The following is a 19,294-nucleotide window of genomic DNA, read 5'->3' as shown; positions in this document are numbered from 1 at the left end:
TCGGCCAAAATCCAAAGAAAACGGTTCTTCCTTAGTGCCGGCACACCATGGATACTCTGTAATGTTTTGGCACTGTTAACAATTGCAAATTTCAATGAAGAAGAAGAAGTCGCGATCAAATGGTGCAATCCTCATTTTCGGTAAGTGCAGCCATGTTTGATTTGAGACACTACCCTGTCCAAATTCACAATCTGCAAGTACACAGTGTACACAGCTCATGACACGGAAGTGAACTAAAGGATAGTATTGGGAGCTGAAACAGATTATTTAAGTTAAGATGAAAGAAATCCAGACTAAAGACGTGACGTTGGACTGAGGTGATGATCAGATCAAAGGTAGGAATGTTATCTTACCGTGCACGAGGATCACAAACACCACAAACATCTTCATCTTCCTGTAGAAACTACAACAACCACAAAGTCGTCTTTAATCTGCTTCTCACTAAAGGAAGTCTTCAGAAACACAGTGAGGACATCAGTTCACAGCCAGTTGTCCCTTTCCTCCTCCTGATAATCTACTGACTATGTCAGAAAACTTTACTTTCGATTTGAACAGTTGTGTAATATTTAAGAAACAGGTGGGGCAGGTAAGGGAAGTGGAAAGTCAGGTAATGTGAAGAGCTACAGTAACATTGTCTGAAAATAAAGGGCAGCAGTTGTATTAGAGAACCTGAAAAGACAAAATTTTACACAGCTGTTGATGCAGTGACATCACAGAGTTGATTTTAAGAACTGTTACCATCCAGTCGTATTTCCTAACCTGTGTTTTGTGTGGCTGTGTTTGTGTTAGAGTGGGTGCTCTGTGCCTGTGAGGACCTTTGAATGTCCTAAAGAAGTCTCATTCTGATTGGCTGGATATATGAGCTCAGCCTAGGGAGTGTCTGCTGCTGGTAGGTCTTTTCATAACATCCTGAGTGTATTTGTTCAGATGCTCCAACTTGCAGGTTTCAGTCTTTATCTGAGAGAGAGAGAAGGAGAGACAGGTGTTATTATAATCCATGTAGTGATCTAGTAGTGATGTAGTCTGTCTCTCTACCTGTTTGTTATCTTGTCTCTTTACCCGTCTGTTTTTTTTTACATGTGTTGTTTGTCTTGTCTTACAGGTTTGTCTACTATACCAGTCTCTCAACTTGTCTACCTGCCATTCTTCCATTACACCTGTCTTTCTACCTCTTTTCTCTCTGTCTGTCTCTCCACCTGTCTGTCTACGTGTCTCTCTCCCAATTCAGTTCAATTCAATTATATTCAATTCAATCAAGCTTTATTGGCATGAATGTAAAACAACAATATTGCAAAAGCTACAAATAAATTACAAAAGAACAAATAATGTTATACAGTTCATTAAATATCACTATTCTTTGCTATAAAATAATAATATTAATAAATATACTTATTAAAAATAAAGTAAATAAAAGAGTAAATATGTGTGTGTGTATTGACAAAAATATTAGTACCAAATGTGAGATTTAAAAAAAAAAAAAAACAGACAATGAAGATAATAATAATTTGAACTTTCAGAACCATTATTACATTTGACTCTATCTGAGTTTCCACTGGTTTGGGGTATATTTGGGAAGTGGGTTTTGGTTGTTTTTATTGCTGCCTCATATCTTGTACTGATCATCATTTTTTGTAATATTACTGTATAATTCACTAAAGTGATTAATCCAAGTATTTCCATCTTGGATTGCCATATCATCCTGCTGGGCTTTCTATAGGGTGTTCCATTTCTCCCAGAACTGGTTGGACTCTAGGGATTCCTCAATTTCACAGAGCTGGTTCTTGCTGTGTTGTTCATTCTTAGGTTTTAGGGTGTACATGTTACAGAGTGGCCTCATATTGACAGCGTATATCAAGGGCGTCACATTACATTGAAATCAGATCACAATATTGGGTTCATGAGAATGAGCGGAGAATTTATTTTAAACACATTATGCTTTGGAGACAAAATCTGCCATTTGAAAAAGTGGTAGGGACATGTCCCCAGCGTCACCAGTGTAAATCCTAATTCTTCCTTAGGTTTTTGCATTCAGTGTCAAACCATTTGCTACTGTTCATTTGTTGAGATTTTGGTTTGGAGGCTTTCAAATTAGACAATAACATAATATATAATAATAATAATCTTTATTTGTAGAGCACTTTTCAAAACAAGTTACAAAGTGCTTTAACAAGTTTAAAGACAATAATACCAAAACAATGCAAGATAAAAGCATGAAAACACTGAAAAGACTAAAATACAGAAATATTAGTAAAATAGAATACAATAAAAGGGATAAGATAAAGTCAAATAAGATCGGGAAAAGCTCTCCTATAAAAGCATGTTTTAAGAAGGGACTTAAAAGAGTTCTCTGACTCAGCCGACCTGATTTCCTCGGGCAGGCTGTTCCAGAGCCTCGGGGCCCTGACAGCAAACGCTCTGTCCCCTTTAGTTTTCAGTCGAGACTCTGGAACAGACAACAGACCTCTGCCCGAGGATCTCAAGGTACGTGCTGGTGCGTATGAGACTAAAAGGTCAGAAATATAACAAGGCGAGAGGCCATGAAGAGCTTTAAAAGTGATCAATAGAATTTTAAAGTCAATTCTAAAACATACTGGGAGCTTTTATCTTGAAAAGGCTGTTGCAATAATCCAGGCGTGATGAGATGAAGGTGTGTAAAATGGTCTCGGTGTCCTTAAAAGTTAACATAGATCGAATTTTTGCTATGTTTCTAAGTTGATAAAAACATGATTGAACAAGCTTTGTGGTGTGCTGCTCGAAATTTAAATTACTATCAAACCAAACACCAAGGTTCTTTGCCACAGGCTTAATGTGATTTACTAGGGAACCAGCAGATGGCAGTATTTGTTTTGCGATCTGCTGGGACCCAATGACCAGGATTTCTGTTTTGTCTGAGTTCAGCTGGAGGAAATTATTTTACATCCATTTTTTAACTTCACAAAGGCAGTTGTTAAGTGAACTCAGCATTCCAGGGTCTGTGGATCTGATGGGCAAGTATATTTGTGTGTCATCAGCATAAATATGCAAAGAAATGCCATGTTTATGGATGATATGTCCAAGGGGAAGCAGATACAAGGAAAACAAAATGGGTCCTAAGACCGACCCCTGAGGCACACCACATTTATTTAGCCTGGCGCTGACTATGTACAGACCCAGTGTACGACAGAGCTGTAAAAGCTTGTATTGTTGTATTGTTTATTGTATTGTAAAACCGCTTGTATTAGTAAGCTTGTCAAAGCTCTTTCTAGCAGGACATTCAGGGAGGGGGAAGCAGGTGCTTCCAGGTAGGTGTTTGTCTCCCTGGGTGTTCATAGTGTCAGCTCTTTCCCCTGTTCGAGCGTTCAAGTCCCCACAGATTAATACATTTCCCATGGTTTTATAATGGTAAATTTCCTCCTCAAGAACAGAGAAAATATCAGGGTTGTAGTAGGGGGATTCTGATGGAGGTATATAGATGGCACACATGTAGACATGTTGCTCAGCACAAATCACCTTTCTGTTTATTTTCAACCATATATGGGATTCTTCTTTTTTAATAACTGTGATGGACTGGCTCAGTTCTGATTCACACCATATAATCAGGCCTCTTGAATCTCTGCCTTGGGTTATTGTGGGGTGTTTTGTTGATGGTATAATGATCTCAGTGTAGCCGTGAGGATGACCAGTGGAAACATCTTCTCTGCACCATGTCTCCTGTAAAACTGATGATCTCAGACCTTGAATATTCCAACATGGTATTGTAAACGATTTCATCTCTAAGTCTTGGTCTCTCCTCCACCCTGAAGCTCTGCATTGACCAGCTGTCTCTGGTGTTCACTGATGTCTTTCCTTCTCACTGGAGACATGGCACCTACCAGCCTGAAGATATCTTCAACCAAGTCCAGTTACCCTTGACTTAACCGTTGTTGGATATAGTAATGAAGTACAGTATATCAATGTGTTATTCCTTAACTCATATTTTTATGTAATATTTAGCTAGCTATGTAGTGCATAATAGAATTCTTGAAATTCAGTCTGGGATTTTGGTTTGAGTGTGCCACCCGAGGATGACCTCGGACCCCATCTGGCCACCCCCTGGAAAGATTTCTGAGGTTGCCACAGATCACTTTGTCCCTTTCACTGTCTCAGCTGTCCAATGCTCCTGTTACTGTAGGCGTAGGAGTTAGGGACCGTCTGAAAAGGTCAATACGATCCATTTCAGTCATCAATTAATTGTAGCTACTATTGATTAAACATGCAAACTTTAAATTTTCAACATCTTGCTCATTTATGTCATCAAATCTATTTATGGAATTTCACTGGTATCAGTGTAGAGTACAAAATTCCTGGTATTGTGACGTCCCTTCTGGCCACATTTCATTTTGTTGGGGTTTAACATTAATGTGCTGAAGTCTTTTTGATTTGTCACATTTATGAAGCCAAACCTGTTTGTTTGATTGATTCATCCAGAAACATTTTCCAAATAAAAGGACTAACTCATGAATCAATATAACAAAACACAGATATTTTAATCCTTATAACCATGGTTTATAATAAATACAATATAATATATAAAATAATGCGGGCTAAGGTTAGAAAACACGTCCAGCTGACCTGGTAAGGTCATTGTCAATAATGCTGTGTAACTACGGGTTAACAAGTAGAGAACATTCAAAGTTTTTTACAACTCTCTGCTTACCTTACTAGTCTTGTGTAATGTGTGTAAAGAATGGAAATAAAGACGTTCAGAAGATGTATGTGGGACATTGTTACACTACTGTAGCCCATTACTTGAGATGGGTCCCTTAGCTACAGTGTAAGATTAACTGTAAATAATTTTATTCATTGCACATTATTGTGCCTCCAAAATAATAGCGTGAGAACATTTTTTACAGCAATATTTTATTTCGAGTTTTTACTTTGAAAAGTTCTGAAGGACATTCAAAAAGAGTCTCTGGTTAGCTTGACACACCTCTGAAATGCCGTCAGCAAAAGCGTGATTGGATTCTCCTGAATTTCCTCAGGGAAATTAAAATAAGCGTCCACAGTTTTATGAATGCGGATCAAATGCCGGGATGCACACACACTGCAGCACATACTTTATTGTGAGCATGTGCAAAAGTGTCCTTATATCAATTTTTATTAAAAAGGGAGAAAACAATATCCACATTAAGTTAGGATCAATTATACTACCTTTCCAACAGGAGTCCTGCACACTGACTGAGCCTATACCAGAATTGAAAATAATTTGATTTATGTTCTGGCCCACCATGTAACGGCTTGAAAAACTTCCAAACTTGGCAGGAACTTCATAACTTCCTGCCAATCATAATACACTTCTATGCGCAGCACAAGTTTATTAACAGTTTGAGCTCGTGAGAAAAAAGGGAAAGGCAAGGCTGGAAACCTGGGAACAACACAATCATCCCAGATGCTGAGAAGAGCAGCAGCAAACGTGAAGGTCTTCTAGCTGACTGTAGAGTTGCCTGGGAAGCAGTATCTCACTATTTATTAATTCCAACAACATGTCAGAACTTCATTAAGATAAATCCTTATTTGAGGGGGGGTCTCACAGTGTCAAGCTCACTGAAAGTAAATTGAGTTTTTGCTCCTTTTTCAGAAAAAGGGATCAACAATCAGGGTCAGTTCAGCTGGGAGGTGGGGAGGCCTGAGGCTCAGTTGTTAGTTCAGTCCTCTTCAATGTGATGTTAAATGACATTTTTCACAATGGTTTTGGGAAGTCTTTTCTGAGGAGGATGGCATCATCTGGAGGAGAATGCTGGCTATCTGCTCTTTTAAACTGAAAAGGCCTTGGAGCAGGTGGTTCAGTGGGGATCTAATAGGAAGTTCATGATCTTTGGCTGAAAGAGGAAAACTATAATAATAAATAAGATCCATAACTATGTTTTTAGTGGTTTAGAAAGACCCTACATAAAGTAAATAATAAATGTTTTTAATACTTTTGAATGAGACATTTCTATCTACATAATCTTATCTTACATGGACGTCACCATGCCACCACATTTCTACAGGAGCCCAAACTGACAAACAGCTCTATAGCGCGTTTTTTCACTACGTTGAATACAAGAACAAGTAACAGTAGGTGTAGTCATCTGCTTTATTATGAGAGATGAAACTAACAAATATTACATGATAAAAATGGATGTGGATTGAAAAGTAGAGTGATAAATATTCAAGTGATTTGATTGAAACAGTAGCAATAGGATGAAGATGGAACCATGTTTTATCATTTTCATTTATCAATCATCAACCCCAAATTGGGTTTTAAATATTATAATTATCATTTAATGAAAGTAGGCTCAAGGGTGGAAGTAACAAAAATAAACAATGAAATGGAGATGATGAAAATGGACGTGAATTAAAAGACAGAGTAATAAATTCTCAACGGATGTGATTGGTTTATAATCAATCACAACACCAAACTGTAATTTATCGTTCACTGCATGTCATTTTTGTTACTACAGCTGAAACTGTAAATCACAAACCATGAACACTCACTGACTGACTAAGTTTTTGGCTCTCAACTTCCTGTGTGTTTTGTCATCCAACTTCCCTGTTCTCTGTTTTGGTTGCAGGTCCAACCACTTGTGCATGTTAGTGCTTGTGAGCTGTGTATGTGTTGGCACTGAACAGAAGCAGTTTCTCTTCTCATCTAACTCCTGAATTCAGGGTTTATTTCCAACAAACCAGAGCTGGTGATTGTTGGAACAGTGGAAAGACCAGCAGAGATGGTTTGGAAGTGTTTTATGATCTGAAGCTGAAACTGTGGTGGAAGAAGTATTCAGAGCCTGAAGTCAAAGTACTAATACATCAGTGTAAAAATGAGAAGGTCTCCTCTCTTTGTGTTCTGTGCAGATGATCTCATTAAATTGATGTTTCTGATTCTGTTCATGTGTTCGTAGCATTTTCCGGCTGGAGCTGCTGGATCTGAAGCTCATTTAATGTCTGTATGTTCTGCAGCAACCGCTCCCATCTCATAAAGACACTTCTGGTTCTCTTCAAACCAGCTCAGAGTGTTTCAGCCTGGTTTTAGCTGAAAGTCTAAATCTGAGAGAATCTTGAAAAAAGCTGGAGAGAAATTAAGTCTTATTTCAGAAACACTGTAAATAGGCTGCAGTATTTTCACTGGGTGCTGGAAAATGTGTTTTTCCTCGTGTAGAACTGAAAAAATAAATAAGTTACAGAAACAGTTGTCTTTGTGAGATTTATTAAAGTGAGAAAACACAGTAGTACTCAGAGTATTTAGATAACTCACACTCCTGAGGGCGGTTTGGAAGATCTGCCAGAGGAAGGGAAAATTACAACACTGAAGGAGGGAAATCAAAAGAGCAGAAGTGTGTTCTTTCATTTCCTGTTTCTCTCTGTGTCCTGACTGTTAAGGTTTCCCTCCTTCCGCTCTGAAAGACTCTTCTCTTCAATAATATTCACAGAGGGGAGAACAGAGCAGGATGCAAAAGCTGAGTTAACAGGACACCTTTCAGTCCAGATCCCAGAGCGAATCAACATGTGACATCACGCTGACCTCACTCTGACATCACTGATCAGCAGGAATCAATAGTGAGTGTGTAGACTGTGTGTGAGAGTCAGTAGGAGGAGTCAGAGTGAAGAAGAAGCTGACAAAGCGTCCTCCTGTCTTCATCCGTCCTCCATCAGCTGCTTCACCTCCATTTTCTCTCTGATCCAGAGTCAGATCGGATCAATGATCAAAGATCAAACAGATTGATCGGCCATCAGAGGAGTTGGATCAGTGGAGCTGCTTCTGTTCCTGCTTCTCTCTGCAGAGGAGACAGAGGACAGTTAGACAGAGACAAACACAGAGACTCTGACCTCAGTCTGCATACTGACCTTTGACCCTGAGAACAACTGATTTCACTCTCAGGATGTTTCTGCTGGTGACGATGCACCTGTATCGTCCTCCGTCTCTGTCTGTGGGGGATTTCAGGGTCAGACTGAGGTCTCCAGTTCTCAGCAGGTCTTCCTTCATCTCTGTTCGGTCTCTGTAAACCTGGTCCTGTTGGTCAGGCTGGTCAGAGCCGTTCTGATACACGTGGACCTTCCTGGTGCCTCCGTCTGTCCACTCCACTGTGACATTTTTAGGCATGTCAACTGTGGTTTTGCAGGGCAGCTGGACAGACTCCACCAGTAAATCCACCTCCACCTTGTAGACTGAGAGGACAACAAAGCACAACATCAACAAAAACAGTAAAAGCGGCAGTGGTACTGACTGAAAATTAATAATGGTTCTTATAATTACAGTATAGTACTATTGGTTTCAGCGTGTCATTGGTAGTTTACAACTGATGCTGTTGTCATTTTCATGCCAAGCGCCTATGTTGTTTAAACAGCAAATGCACCTGTGCAAGTGACCATATGTGAGCTCATGGGAGTGTTGGTCTTAATATTAAGTTTAGTTTAGGCAAATGGTTAGCGCATTGGTATTATAGGAGTCATGAACAGATTTATTGCAAATTTGTAATTAATTGTAAATCATATTATTTTTTTTAGAATTCTTATTTGTTGTAGCACATTTTTGGGTAGGTCATGTGGATGCGAGTGGTGTTCTCTGCATAGTTGATTTAAGCACCTGTTGACCTCCAGCAGAGAAGAAAATAGGGTGGGCTGGATAGTTTGTTGACTACATTGTTCTTTATATTTTGATTGCTGTGATTATTTGAATATAGGCTGCATTTTGCACATTATAATTATTATAATTTTATCGAATCATTTGTCAATCTCTTGCAAAATCAACTCAACAACAGCTAGTACATTTAAAATGCATTTTGGGCTCATGTGAACTTCATGTCATCTTTAACATGGAGCTCCTGGTGAAATTCTTTAACAATCAATGTCTGACAACATTTATCTCCGTTCCTCCTATCAGAACCAGAAACAAATTTACTTCAAAGTATGAATGTAGCTTAATAACCACACTTGCTCACTGAAGACGGAGGTACACAAAGCAAAGTGTAAATGGAAGGCCTGCAAACGTCAAGTACGTTAATGACGAATTACAATGCTGCAGGTACGAACGACCTACTTTTCCCACCTAAATTGCCGAGAATTCCCCAAACCCAAAAGCATTATGTAAAACACTAAACTGGATTGTTGATGCCTGAACACTTGCATCATTCGATCTCTGTGAGCAGTTTAAAATATTTTTCATAGATAAAATTGAAAAAATCAGATTCCAGACTATTAACAGGCCCAAAACCCACCTTTCCCAGAGCCATTAATCCACAGATTATGTGATGTTATATCCTTTATTTTCTTTAATTCAATATCTCTTTCTGCCTCAATGATGTGCAAAAAGTCACAAACAACTTGCCCCCTGGATGTAGTACCTTCCAGACTGCAGACAGAGGCTATGCCCACTGTTTGCACTTTCACTGAAAAAAGTGATACTCTGTCGTTCATTTAAACTGCATTTTTTCATTGGATTAAGGGAAAATCATAGTTCCACGTGACGTCACACCAGCTTGCGCTTTGTTCACCAGTGTTGTGCTGTCCGCCATTACTCCGCTTCGAAAGTGAACAAGGTGGAAAGACAGGAAATGTCTTTAGACAAGGTAAGCATTCAAAATTGTATTTTATTGGGGATGACCTTATGTGTTTTTCATTCACATTTATGGTTAGTGGCAGGATGGACAAATAGGCTAACTTACTTTACAGACAACTGTGTTTGTGCACATGTTAGCTAAAGTTAGCTAATACAAATGCAAAGTTAATTTTGTTGTTAATATTATTCCATTGTGATGTCAGGAAAATATAATGGTGGTGTAGTGTGACAAGGCTCATTTGTGCTTGAATAAACTAATGTTAGCTCGTTTCTCCCATGCACCACAACAGTCAATTAACATCAACGTTAAGTCACTGATGCAAGAGCTGTAATTAATTTATATTTCAATATCAACATTATTTATATAGCACACATAAAACAACCAAGGTTGGCCAAGGTGCTTCACAGGTTAAATACAACAAGAAGACATTACTTACACAGTAAAAGTACAGCAATAAAACTTTATAATATACAGTATACGATATACAGTGTTATTAAAATTGTCAGGAATAATAACAGACTTAACTCAAAGGTAATGCCAAAGAAAAGACATGTGTTTTTAACAGTGATTTAAAACGTTCGAGAGTTGGGGCCATTCTGATCTGGACTGTCAGGTTGTTCCACAGGTTAGGGGCAGCTACACTAAAGGCTCGATCGCCTCTGGTTTTAAGTCTGCCTCTGCGTACATCCAGGAGGAGGAGATTGCTGGATCTCAGCACTGTAGCTGCAGTATGAACGTGAAAAAGCTCAGGAGGCGGGCAACAGCATTTTGGACTAACTGCAGGTGCTGAATAGATGACTTGTCTAAGCCCACATATAAGAGTTGCAGGAGGTTTAGGAGGGAGATAGGCCATTACCTTGGCTATAGTTCTCAACTGGAAAAAGCAGGATCTAACAGTGGCAGATATCTGTTTATCAAATTTAAATGCACTATCCAATACAACACCAAGTTTGAAATGAAAGGGCCGAGAGAATCTATATAAAGCAGTTCAGGGTGTCCAAACACTATGATCTATGTCTTGTCTCCGTTTAGATTGGGGAAATTTAGGTTCATCCACGTTTTGATGTCCTTCATACAGTCAAGCAGGGGCTGCAGTGCTTTTAGCCCAACAGTTCCCACCAAGAGCAGCACTATGCAGCACCATGACTCAGGGTGGGCGGCCATCTGCCTCGACCGGTTGGGGAGGGGGGGAAGAGAGAGAGAGAGAGAGAGAGAGACTCTAAATGAAAATGGTGTAGATATGTGCAGTAGTGTTAATAATAATAATCGTAATTTAATGATAATAACAATAGAACTATTAGTCGTTGCAGCAGAGGGTGTCGAGCAGGAACACGGGGGCAGCAGGTGACCCGCAACCACAGATCCAGACTCCACAGCTCCAGAGCCAGAAACACCTGCAGGAAGTGATAGGAGGAGAGGGACGAGAAAGCACAAGACTACTGGAAAGGGGAGAAGTTGTGTTAGTAACATGCAATAATGGGATGAGGTTGCATACAGAGGGAGAGAAAGTAGAGGAGAGAGGAGCTCAGTGCATCATGGGAAATCCCCCGGCAGTCTAGGCCTATAGCAGCATAACTAAGGGATGGTTCAGGACTCACCTGAGCCAGCCCTAACTATAAGCTTTATCAAAGAGGAAAGTCTTAAGCCTACTCTTAAATGTGGAGATGGTGTCTGCCTCCTGACCCAACTGGAACCTGGTTCCACAGGAGAGGAGCTTGATAGCTGAACGCTCTGGCTCCTAGTCTACTTTTGGGACTCTAGGAACCACAAGTAACCCTGCATTCTGGGAGCGCAGTGCTCTGGTGGGTAGTAAGGTACTATGAGCTCTTTAAGATAAGATGGTGCCTGACCATTAAGAAACAAAATTCCCATAAGACATCTTTTTGCATTGGAGGAGTCATTAAACTAAATGACAACTCCACCTCCTCTCTTATGCACTCTAGCTTCACTCAAACTGAAGTTTGGAGGGGTAGACTCGATAAGGACAGCTGCACTGTTATCTTGGTCCAACCAGGTTTCAGTTAAAAACATGAAATTAAGATTGTGAGTGATTATAAAATCATTGATTAAAAATGTTTTTCCTGCCAAAGACCTAACGTTTAACAAAGCTAATTTTACAACCACTTTTTTCGACAGGCTGCGGCTGACGAGGAATTAATACTAAATTTGCAGGATAGGTTGTGTGCTTCCTGCAGGCTTATACAAATAATGTAAAACACAAACATGAGAACATGGAAAACCTGAGACAACACATTGGTTTCTGATCAGAGTGACTGCTGACTGAACAGATAAGGGACCAGGAGTAACTAAGCCTGGCTGTTAGCCTGGTCTGGAGCAGGCTAGCTGCACAGAATAAATCTCCACAGTAACTTACGTGCTACTGCCTCAGTGACCCCGAGTCAGGGCTAAATTCAGCCAGGATATCTGGAAAATCCCGGTTTAATCCGCTATCTTGGTTTTGTGAAACAGCCCTCTGGAGACTTACTCTAATCTCACAGCTCTAACACATTAAACAAACACAAAGGGCTTGGTTTGCTGCTGTCAGACTGCTGGAAACCCAATATTTTAAAAGACAGGATGTTTGAATGGACCAATCAGCAGCAGGCACTCCCCAGGCTGAACCTCCAAATCCAGCCAATCAGAAAAAGACATAAAAAGATCCTCGCAGGCGCAAAGCACCCACTCTAACACAAATATATATAATTTTGTTATGTTTAGAGTTTTGCAAGGAGAACAGGAAAATAGTCTTGCACGAGGTCCATTGTCTGTCAGGGTTTGTGTGTGGTGAGCAAGTTGGAAGCAGGGTGGTGGACGCAAACGCAGGACACAGAGAGGAGCAGGTATAGTTCAAAGGTTTAATGAAACAAACCGAGGCAAGAACACTTACAAACAGAGTGGCTGAGCAGAGGGAATCCAAAATAACAGTCCAAGAAAACAAAGCTGATCCAACAGAAAAATCCAGAAACGGGTGCATGGTCCAAAATCCAAAGAACTGATGGGGAACAGGCAGGAAACAAGCAAGACGAGACAGAGCAGGCTACAACCATACAACGAGGGACAGAGCGCAGACACGCGACAATGACCGGACAGGGAATGAACAGAAACACCAGACATTTCCACACAGGGACTAACGAGCAGGGCGGGAGCAACACAGGTGACTGGGATCAGGGTTAACGAGGCAGAGAGACAGCAGGGAGGAACAGAGAGACGCAGATGCAAAACACCATTCATGAACAACAAGGAACACAGACTGAAGCAATGATAAAACAGAACTCACATAAGTACACAGAAGTACACATAAACTAAGGTACGGGACTAAGAACTAAGATACGAGACAAGACAGATACTAAGGAACTTAAAGATGTGGATAACCACAAAACCAGACACACAGACAGTACCAGACCAACCAGCACAAACACACAGAGTAAACTAGACACCAGACATGACTGAAACCCAAAACACAGACAGACTACATAAAAAACACAACACTGAAGTACAAGGACAAGGAGTAAATACTACAACATAAATACCAGACATGGAACCGAAACACAGACTAAATAGCTGCTACAAACCCAAACCTGAAAACACAGCACTCAGGAAAGGATCGTGACATTGTCTATTTCTCATGAACTGAAATGAAACAAAAAGAACATTTCTATCTGGTTGCTGTTGCTTGTCACATGACCTGACTTACTCCTTCCCCTAACTGCACCCCACAGTCCTTCTGTAAGTGTTACGGAACATTTTTCAAATCGAAAGTAAAGTTTTCAGTAGATTATCAGGAGGAGGAAAGGGACAGCTGGCTGTGAACTGATGTCCTCACTGTGTTTCTGAAGACTTCCTTTAGTGAGAAGCAGATTAACTTTGTGCTTGTTGGAGTTTCTACAGGAAGATGAAGATATTTGTGGTGTTTGTGATCCTCGTGCACGGTAAGATAACCTTCCTCCCTCTGATCTGATCATCACCTCAGTCCAACGTCACCTCTTTAATCTGGGTTTCTTTCATCCTAACATCCTTAGTCTGTTTCAGCTCCCTCTACTTTCCTTTAGTTCACTTTGCTGTAGTACACTTAGTACACTAATACCTGTGTATTGCATGAATTTGCAGGGTCATCTAAATTCATCTCAGATCAAACATGGCTGTTGCGCTCTTACCGGAAATGCGTCTTGCACCATTTGATCACTTCTAATTCTTCTTTTTGATGGAAAATTACAACCGTTAGTGGAACCAAATGATTGCAGACATATCCATGGTGAGCCAGCACTGATAAAGAAGTATCTTCTTTGCATTTTTGGTGGGTTGCAGTCTCAAATGATATTTGATCTACACTCTTAGAACAGATCCGTTAAAAACAACATTAACATTTTAACACATGTGCTGCAGCAGCTCAGGGACAACAGGTGTTGCATCAGATTTGACACAACTCATGTGTCCGTTTCTTTAATGAGCCGACAATTTAGGCGTCAACACTTTTGAAAAATCATTCATTTTATATTCTTCTGTCATGTATATAAGAAAAAGAGGTAATACACCATATACTAAATTGATTGGTCCAGCTCATCAAAGGTGCACTATTGATTAGATGTTTTATTTGTGATGTGCTATACTTGGTGCAACGTAGTTACAAATACTCAGGAACCTCAAAAGTATATTTTAAAATATTTGTTTAACACATTTATTACAGATTACATTTCTTTCACATTAAACATTCATGTAATTAAATCTGATTCTGTAATCTGTAATACATTACATTTAAACCAATTAACTAATTATTAATTCATATGTCAAGACAACTGTAGAGGTGCTCCGATCAGGATTATCTGGGCTGATCTGGGTCTACTTGAAGCCTTTTATTGAACATCTTATAGCTTAACAAATATAGAGTTTCTGTGGAATAAACTACAAAAACAGAACAAACGGCATCTTTATGAATTTATGAGAGAGGGGTAGAGAGAGAGGAGGAGAGAGAAGGAGAGAGAGAGAGGAGGAGAGAGAGACAGGAGAGAGAGGGGTAGAGAGAGACAGGAGAGAGAGGGGTAGAGAGAGACAGGAGAGAGAGGGTAGAGAGAGAGAAGAGGAGAGAGAGAGGAGGAGAGAGAAGGAGAGAGAAAGAGAGGAGGAGAGAGAGAAGGAGTAGAGAGAGAAAGGAGAAAGAGAGAAGGGGAGAGACAGAGGAGGAGAGAGAGGAGGAGAGAGGCAGAGTGGGCTACAGAGAGGAGTCATAACTGTCATCATTGAGATTTGAAAATAAGGGAAATTTAAATAATAAAAGTACAAAGTTAATTCCATATTATAGTGTTAGTAAACTGTTAATATTACTTATAGATACTATTTTCATTATAATTTCATGTGGTATGTGTCATTATTGTAAAGACACTGGCCACAGGAAAGACCAATGTCCTCTTTTAAGGAACTAGATGTAAATCTTTTGCACAGTCACCTGCTCCAGCGTTTCAGAACTAAAGCCCGTATGTGTTGATCTGGGTTGTGGTAATGGTTTTGAGACGTTTATTGCTGAGGCACTGGTGTCTTTGGTTGGTACGGAGGAGCGCGTGCCAATAAAAATGTAGCGTGATGCAGGCGCTAAGCGTTCATTCATTGTTCAGTCAGTGTTGCCATTTTGACCTGCTACAGAAACAGGGGATTTCACTTTCATGTAGGGGATGGAGATGGTCTGATACCAGTGCCGCAGCATAATATGATGTCACAATGCAATTTGATGAAAGGTGTTGTTGCTGTTGCCGTAGGTCCTGCACTGCCTGTTGACGGCGTAGTGATGATTTTGCGGAACGATCTGGCTGGTGGTGCAGTGTGGACCGATGGGCCCCCTTTGGGGGGCTGTAAAGAGTAACATAGCTAGCTAGCTAGCTGGCAGTATCAAAGTAAACAACTGGAAATGCAGTTCCGGTCCTAGGATTGCAGTCCTGAAACTGCAGCCTCCGGTACTGCAGCTATGCTACTCCTTTTTCTGGGATGCTTTTTTTTTGTAAATGAAGTGAGTGACAAATTTGACAAGTCACTGCAGGTGAATGGGATAAAGAAAATAAGTAAAGCATATCACCACAGAACTTCAATCAATTACATGAGGCATGTGGGGGCCCGTGCCCCAGTAGAGCTTTATGTCTAGCAACGCCCCTGCAGACAGCCCTCCCTCAAATGTGAAACTAAGTCCATGTCACCATCAGTAATTGTGTGTGTGTGTGTGTGTGTGTGTGTGTGTGTGTGTGTGTGTGTGTGTGTGTGTGTGTGTGTGCATGGTAAATGTAACATAATAGCAACAATAATAAAACATTTGATCATTTCATTGATGTATTCAGGTAATTCAGTATTCTGTTGCTTGGCTGTGTGAAGCTGAAGGTTATCTTTACTCATTTGATATCTTGCTTGTGAAACAAAAAGTAAAAGTATTTAAATAACGTTTATTTTAATTATGCCTGCAGCCCAATGCCACAGTTATGTGAAGTATATGTATTCCAATAACACCAAAAGAATTGAAACGATTTATTGTCTTTTCACTTGAGCCCTGCCCACCAAAATATCTGAGCATGTCCCTGTTCTGAACCGCTGACATCCAGGGATCAGGGTGAAAGAGGGGGTGTTTCCACAGACACAGAGTTGCTGTAGTGTGTGGGATTTCCCTCCCTACTCTGCCTCTGTTTCTTGGGATGACTGTACATCTTACATTGATTGCATTCCACATTATGGTTGTGCTCTGTATGTTAAAAACAGGTTACAGCTTTATTGTTTTGAGAGTCTGGGGGATGTGTTGACTTAGAGTAGTTAATAAGCTGTCATTAACTGCATTGCACATTACATGGTTGTGCTCTGTAAGTTAAAAACAGGTTACCGCTTTATTGTTGACCAGGGAACTTTACAGTTTTATTTAGTTAACTTTGAGTTTGAGAGGTTTGAGGTTTGAAAGTCAAGAGGGTTTGTTGACTTACAGTAGTTTATAAGCTTATAATAAGTCATTAATTGTAGACGCATTGTACATTAGGCTGCATGGTTGTGCTCTGTAAGTTAAAAACAGGTTACAAGTTTATTGTTGATTATGCAATGTCACAGTTTTATTTAGTTAACGTTACACTGGATTTAAGAGTCTGGGGATTGTTTTGACTTACAGTATTTAATAAGCCGTCAATAATTGAATTGTACTGTGATAGGCAGGCTTTAGCCTCTCAGTGAAGCTCCACCCTCCTGCCGCTCTAGAAGCAGGCACACACCTGTGCCGCTTTAGGAGTTGATTTATAGAGAGCACTCAGGATCTCCCCTGTAGGAATTGTGGTCCAGTGTGGCTAGAGAGCATTGTAGGAGTTATGAGTCAAGGCTGACAATGTTTTTAACTTGTGAATATGTTTTAATTTGTTTTAATCACAGGTATGTTAAGTCACCTGTTGTCCAGACCTTGTCAGCTGAATAGCCTGTCGTGCTAAAGGTTCACCACAGAGAAGGCTGTGGGTAACGCTGAGGTAAAAAGATGTTGTCTAGTAGAGTTATGTAAGTTTACTAGTTTGTGTGCCTTTTGATAACATGATTCACATTGCAGTGGGCCTATACATCTGATCCATAAACAAGGTGGAGTCAGAGCTGGGTTGACTACTTACTGCATTGTGCGAGGTAAATATCATTTTGTTAGGTATTTAGCAAGTATGTTTTGGCAGTGTGTGTGTTAAACAACTGAACTAATTAAATTATCGTAATTTTAGGGTTGTATAGCCACTGCTGTTTTGCCTGCCTGATCAACTGCTGCTATTTGTGTTTGAATTGTTACGTCTATTATTTTATGAGATTTGTTACAGGTGGATGGGCCCCTGTGAATGTGGTTGCCAACTGCCGGGGTCTGCTAGGGGTGTGGTGGTTGTCCCTGTTTTTGGCTGTGCGATTTTCCTCAGTTTGTTCTCCTTTTAGTGTTCTGCCGGACTGACAGGGTGGTGGATTGTGGGAACCCCTTTCCCCTTCAATGCATGTGGTGGTGGGTATGAAAGCTGTGTGTGCACGCTTTACTTACAGTTACAGTTTTATTGTGTGACGTTTGTGTGTATCTTGCTGTGTCTGGGTGGCTGCGCACCAGTGTGAGTGGTAGTGTCAAAGCACCTGGGTGGCGCACAGGTAACCCTCCCCCAGCAGGTCTGGCCCCTGTAGATGCTGAGGTGTTTTTAACCGTGTGCTTTTATCCCTTTGCATCTCTGGCAGTAATTTCATCCACATCTTATTTGTTTATATTGTTGTGCTTGTGCAGCAAATAAAATTGCCCAAAGCCTGATTTTTTAAAATTGTTTAAATAAATCTTCCTTCCGGTCGAAACTCACGTCTTTGAATTTTATTAATTGTGGGAAACCCATGGCAATAGGTAATTGACTATTTGGGGATTTGAACCCCTCACTATTTGACTCGGTTACATTACATGGTTGTGCTCTGTAAATGGAAAAACAGGTGACAGTTACAGAATTCCATATATTTATGCAGTTTTATTAGCAACCTAGATTGAACGCAGCAGGTGATACAACATTCATTATAACAACGAGAGACTTGAGACTTGACTTGGACTGTAGCTCAAAGACTTGAGACTTGACTTGGACTCTAGCTCAAAGACTTGTGAGCATCTCTGCCTCAGCCAGATCATCACAAAGACTGGCTACGGATACCAGTTCCACAGTGGAACCACCATCAGTCACCTCCTCTACATGGATGACATCACGCTGTATGCCAGAAATGAGCGAGACATCGACTCACTGATCCACACTACCAGGATCTACTGCAACGACATTGGAATGTCGTTCGGACTGGACAAGGTCGCATGGTATCAAAAAGAGGGAAGATGATCAGAACCGAGGGGACTGAACTACCAGAAGGCCACATTGCAGATGTTCAGGACAGCTACAAATACCTTGGGGTACCGCAGGATAACGGAAACCATGAGGAGGCAGCAAGGAAGACCGACACAGCCAAATACAGAGAGTAAGGCAGGTCGTGAAAAGACAGCTGAATGAGGAAAAACAAGAGCCGAGCCATCAACACATACGCCCTGCCAGTCATCAGATACCCCGCTGGTATAATAAACTGGCCAAAGGAGAAGATAGAGGCTACTGACATCAAGATGAGAAAGCTCCTCACAATGCATGGAGGGTTTCACCCCAAATCCAGCACCCTGAGACTGTACACCAAGCGTAGCGAGGGAGGCCGAGGGCTAGTGAGTGTCAAGACCACTGTCCATGATGATCCAGGAGTATATCAGGAAGATGGCCCCCAAAGATGAAGGGCTTAGTGAATACCTCAGGCAGCTGAAACCTGAAGGTGAGGACAAGGAAGATGAAGAACCTTCATGAAGGGACAAGCCGCTGCACAGCATGTACCACAGACAAATAGAAGAAGTGACTGATATCAAGAAATCCTACCAGTGGCTGAAAAGGCTGGACTGAAGGACAGCACAGAAGCACTAATCATGGCGGCACAAGAACAGTCACACAGTACAAGATCAATAGAGGCTGGGGTCTACCACACCAGGCAGGACCCCAGGTGCAGACTGTGCAAGGATGCCCCTGAGACAGTACAGCACATAACAGCAGTATAAGGTGGAAGATGCAGGCAGGAAGCGCGTACATGGAACAACATAACCAGGTAGCTGGCATAATGTACAGGAACATCTGCCATGAGTATGGGCTGGAAGTCCCAAGGTCAAAAAGGAAGACACCTCCTACGGTAGTTGAGAATGACCAAGCTAAGACCCTGTGGGACTTCAA

General features: G+C 40.8%; 3 protein-coding genes and 1 long non-coding RNA gene across 8 annotated transcripts in view; 2 read left to right on the top strand and 2 right to left on the bottom strand.

Annotated features, from left to right (window-relative positions):
* The window catches only part of LOC119911834, a 53,820-nt gene extending 53,308 nt beyond the window's left edge, over positions 1 to 512 (bottom strand). Inside the window, exon 1 of one of the 2 annotated variants that reach the window (XM_038730790.1) lies at positions 354 to 512. In XM_038730790.1, the coding sequence (XP_038586718.1) occupies positions 354 to 390 (37 nt within the window). In that variant the 5' untranslated portion in view covers positions 391 to 512. The remainder of the gene's footprint in view (positions 1 to 353) is intronic. The other variant, XM_038730789.1, reaches the window with a different exon arrangement.
* A 6,744-nt stretch (positions 513 to 7,256) lies between these two features.
* Positions 7,257 to 8,205, bottom strand: LOC119911840 (myelin-oligodendrocyte glycoprotein-like). Its single transcript, XM_038730799.1, has 2 exons — positions 7,843 to 8,205; positions 7,257 to 7,772 (listed from the first exon to the last, which is right to left on the bottom strand). Exons 1-2 carry the CDS (start codon positions 8,186 to 8,188, stop codon positions 7,708 to 7,710), a joined length of 411 nt encoding a protein of 136 aa, XP_038586727.1. The 5' UTR covers positions 8,189 to 8,205; the 3' UTR covers positions 7,257 to 7,707.
* Positions 8,206 to 12,967: 4,762 nt separating this feature from the next.
* Positions 12,968 to 19,294, top strand: part of LOC119911833 (coxsackievirus and adenovirus receptor homolog) — a 55,560-nt gene continuing 49,233 nt past the window's right edge. Inside the window, exon 1 of one of the 3 annotated variants that reach the window (XM_038730788.1) lies at positions 12,968 to 13,483. In XM_038730788.1, the coding sequence (XP_038586716.1) occupies positions 13,447 to 13,483 (37 nt within the window). In that variant the 5' untranslated portion in view covers positions 12,968 to 13,446. The remainder of the gene's footprint in view (positions 13,484 to 19,294) is intronic. The other 2 variants (XM_038730787.1, XM_038730786.1) reach the window with 2 other exon arrangements.
* Positions 16,646 to 17,852, top strand: LOC119911841. Of its 2 annotated transcripts, XR_005446054.1 has the most exons (3): positions 16,646 to 17,023; positions 17,101 to 17,171; positions 17,354 to 17,852. It is a non-coding gene; the product is annotated as an uncharacterized LOC119911841 (long non-coding RNA). The 2 variants fall into 2 exon arrangements; XR_005446053.1 differs by having other exon boundaries at positions 16,668 to 17,171.

Source organism: Micropterus salmoides, unplaced genomic scaffold (assembly GCF_014851395.1).
Source record: "Micropterus salmoides isolate LMB-PRFRI ecotype aquatic unplaced genomic scaffold, ASM1485139v1 Ms_hic_scaffold_2, whole genome shotgun sequence".
In the NCBI taxonomy this organism is placed as follows: Eukaryota; Metazoa; Chordata; class Actinopteri; order Centrarchiformes; family Centrarchidae; genus Micropterus; species Micropterus salmoides.
The sequence above is the reverse complement of the archived record's forward strand: the minus strand, read 5'-3'. Positions and strand labels throughout refer to the sequence as shown.

Coding starts and splice junctions, on each gene's coding strand:
- LOC119911840 (XM_038730799.1), bottom strand. CDS start 8,188: ATGTTGTGCTTTGTTGTCCTCTCAGTCTACAAGGTGGAGGTGGATTTA. Junction 7,773..7,842: donor AGTTGTTCTCAGGGTCAAAG/GTCAGTATGCAG, acceptor TCTCCTCTGCAG/AGAGAAGCAGGAACAGAAGC.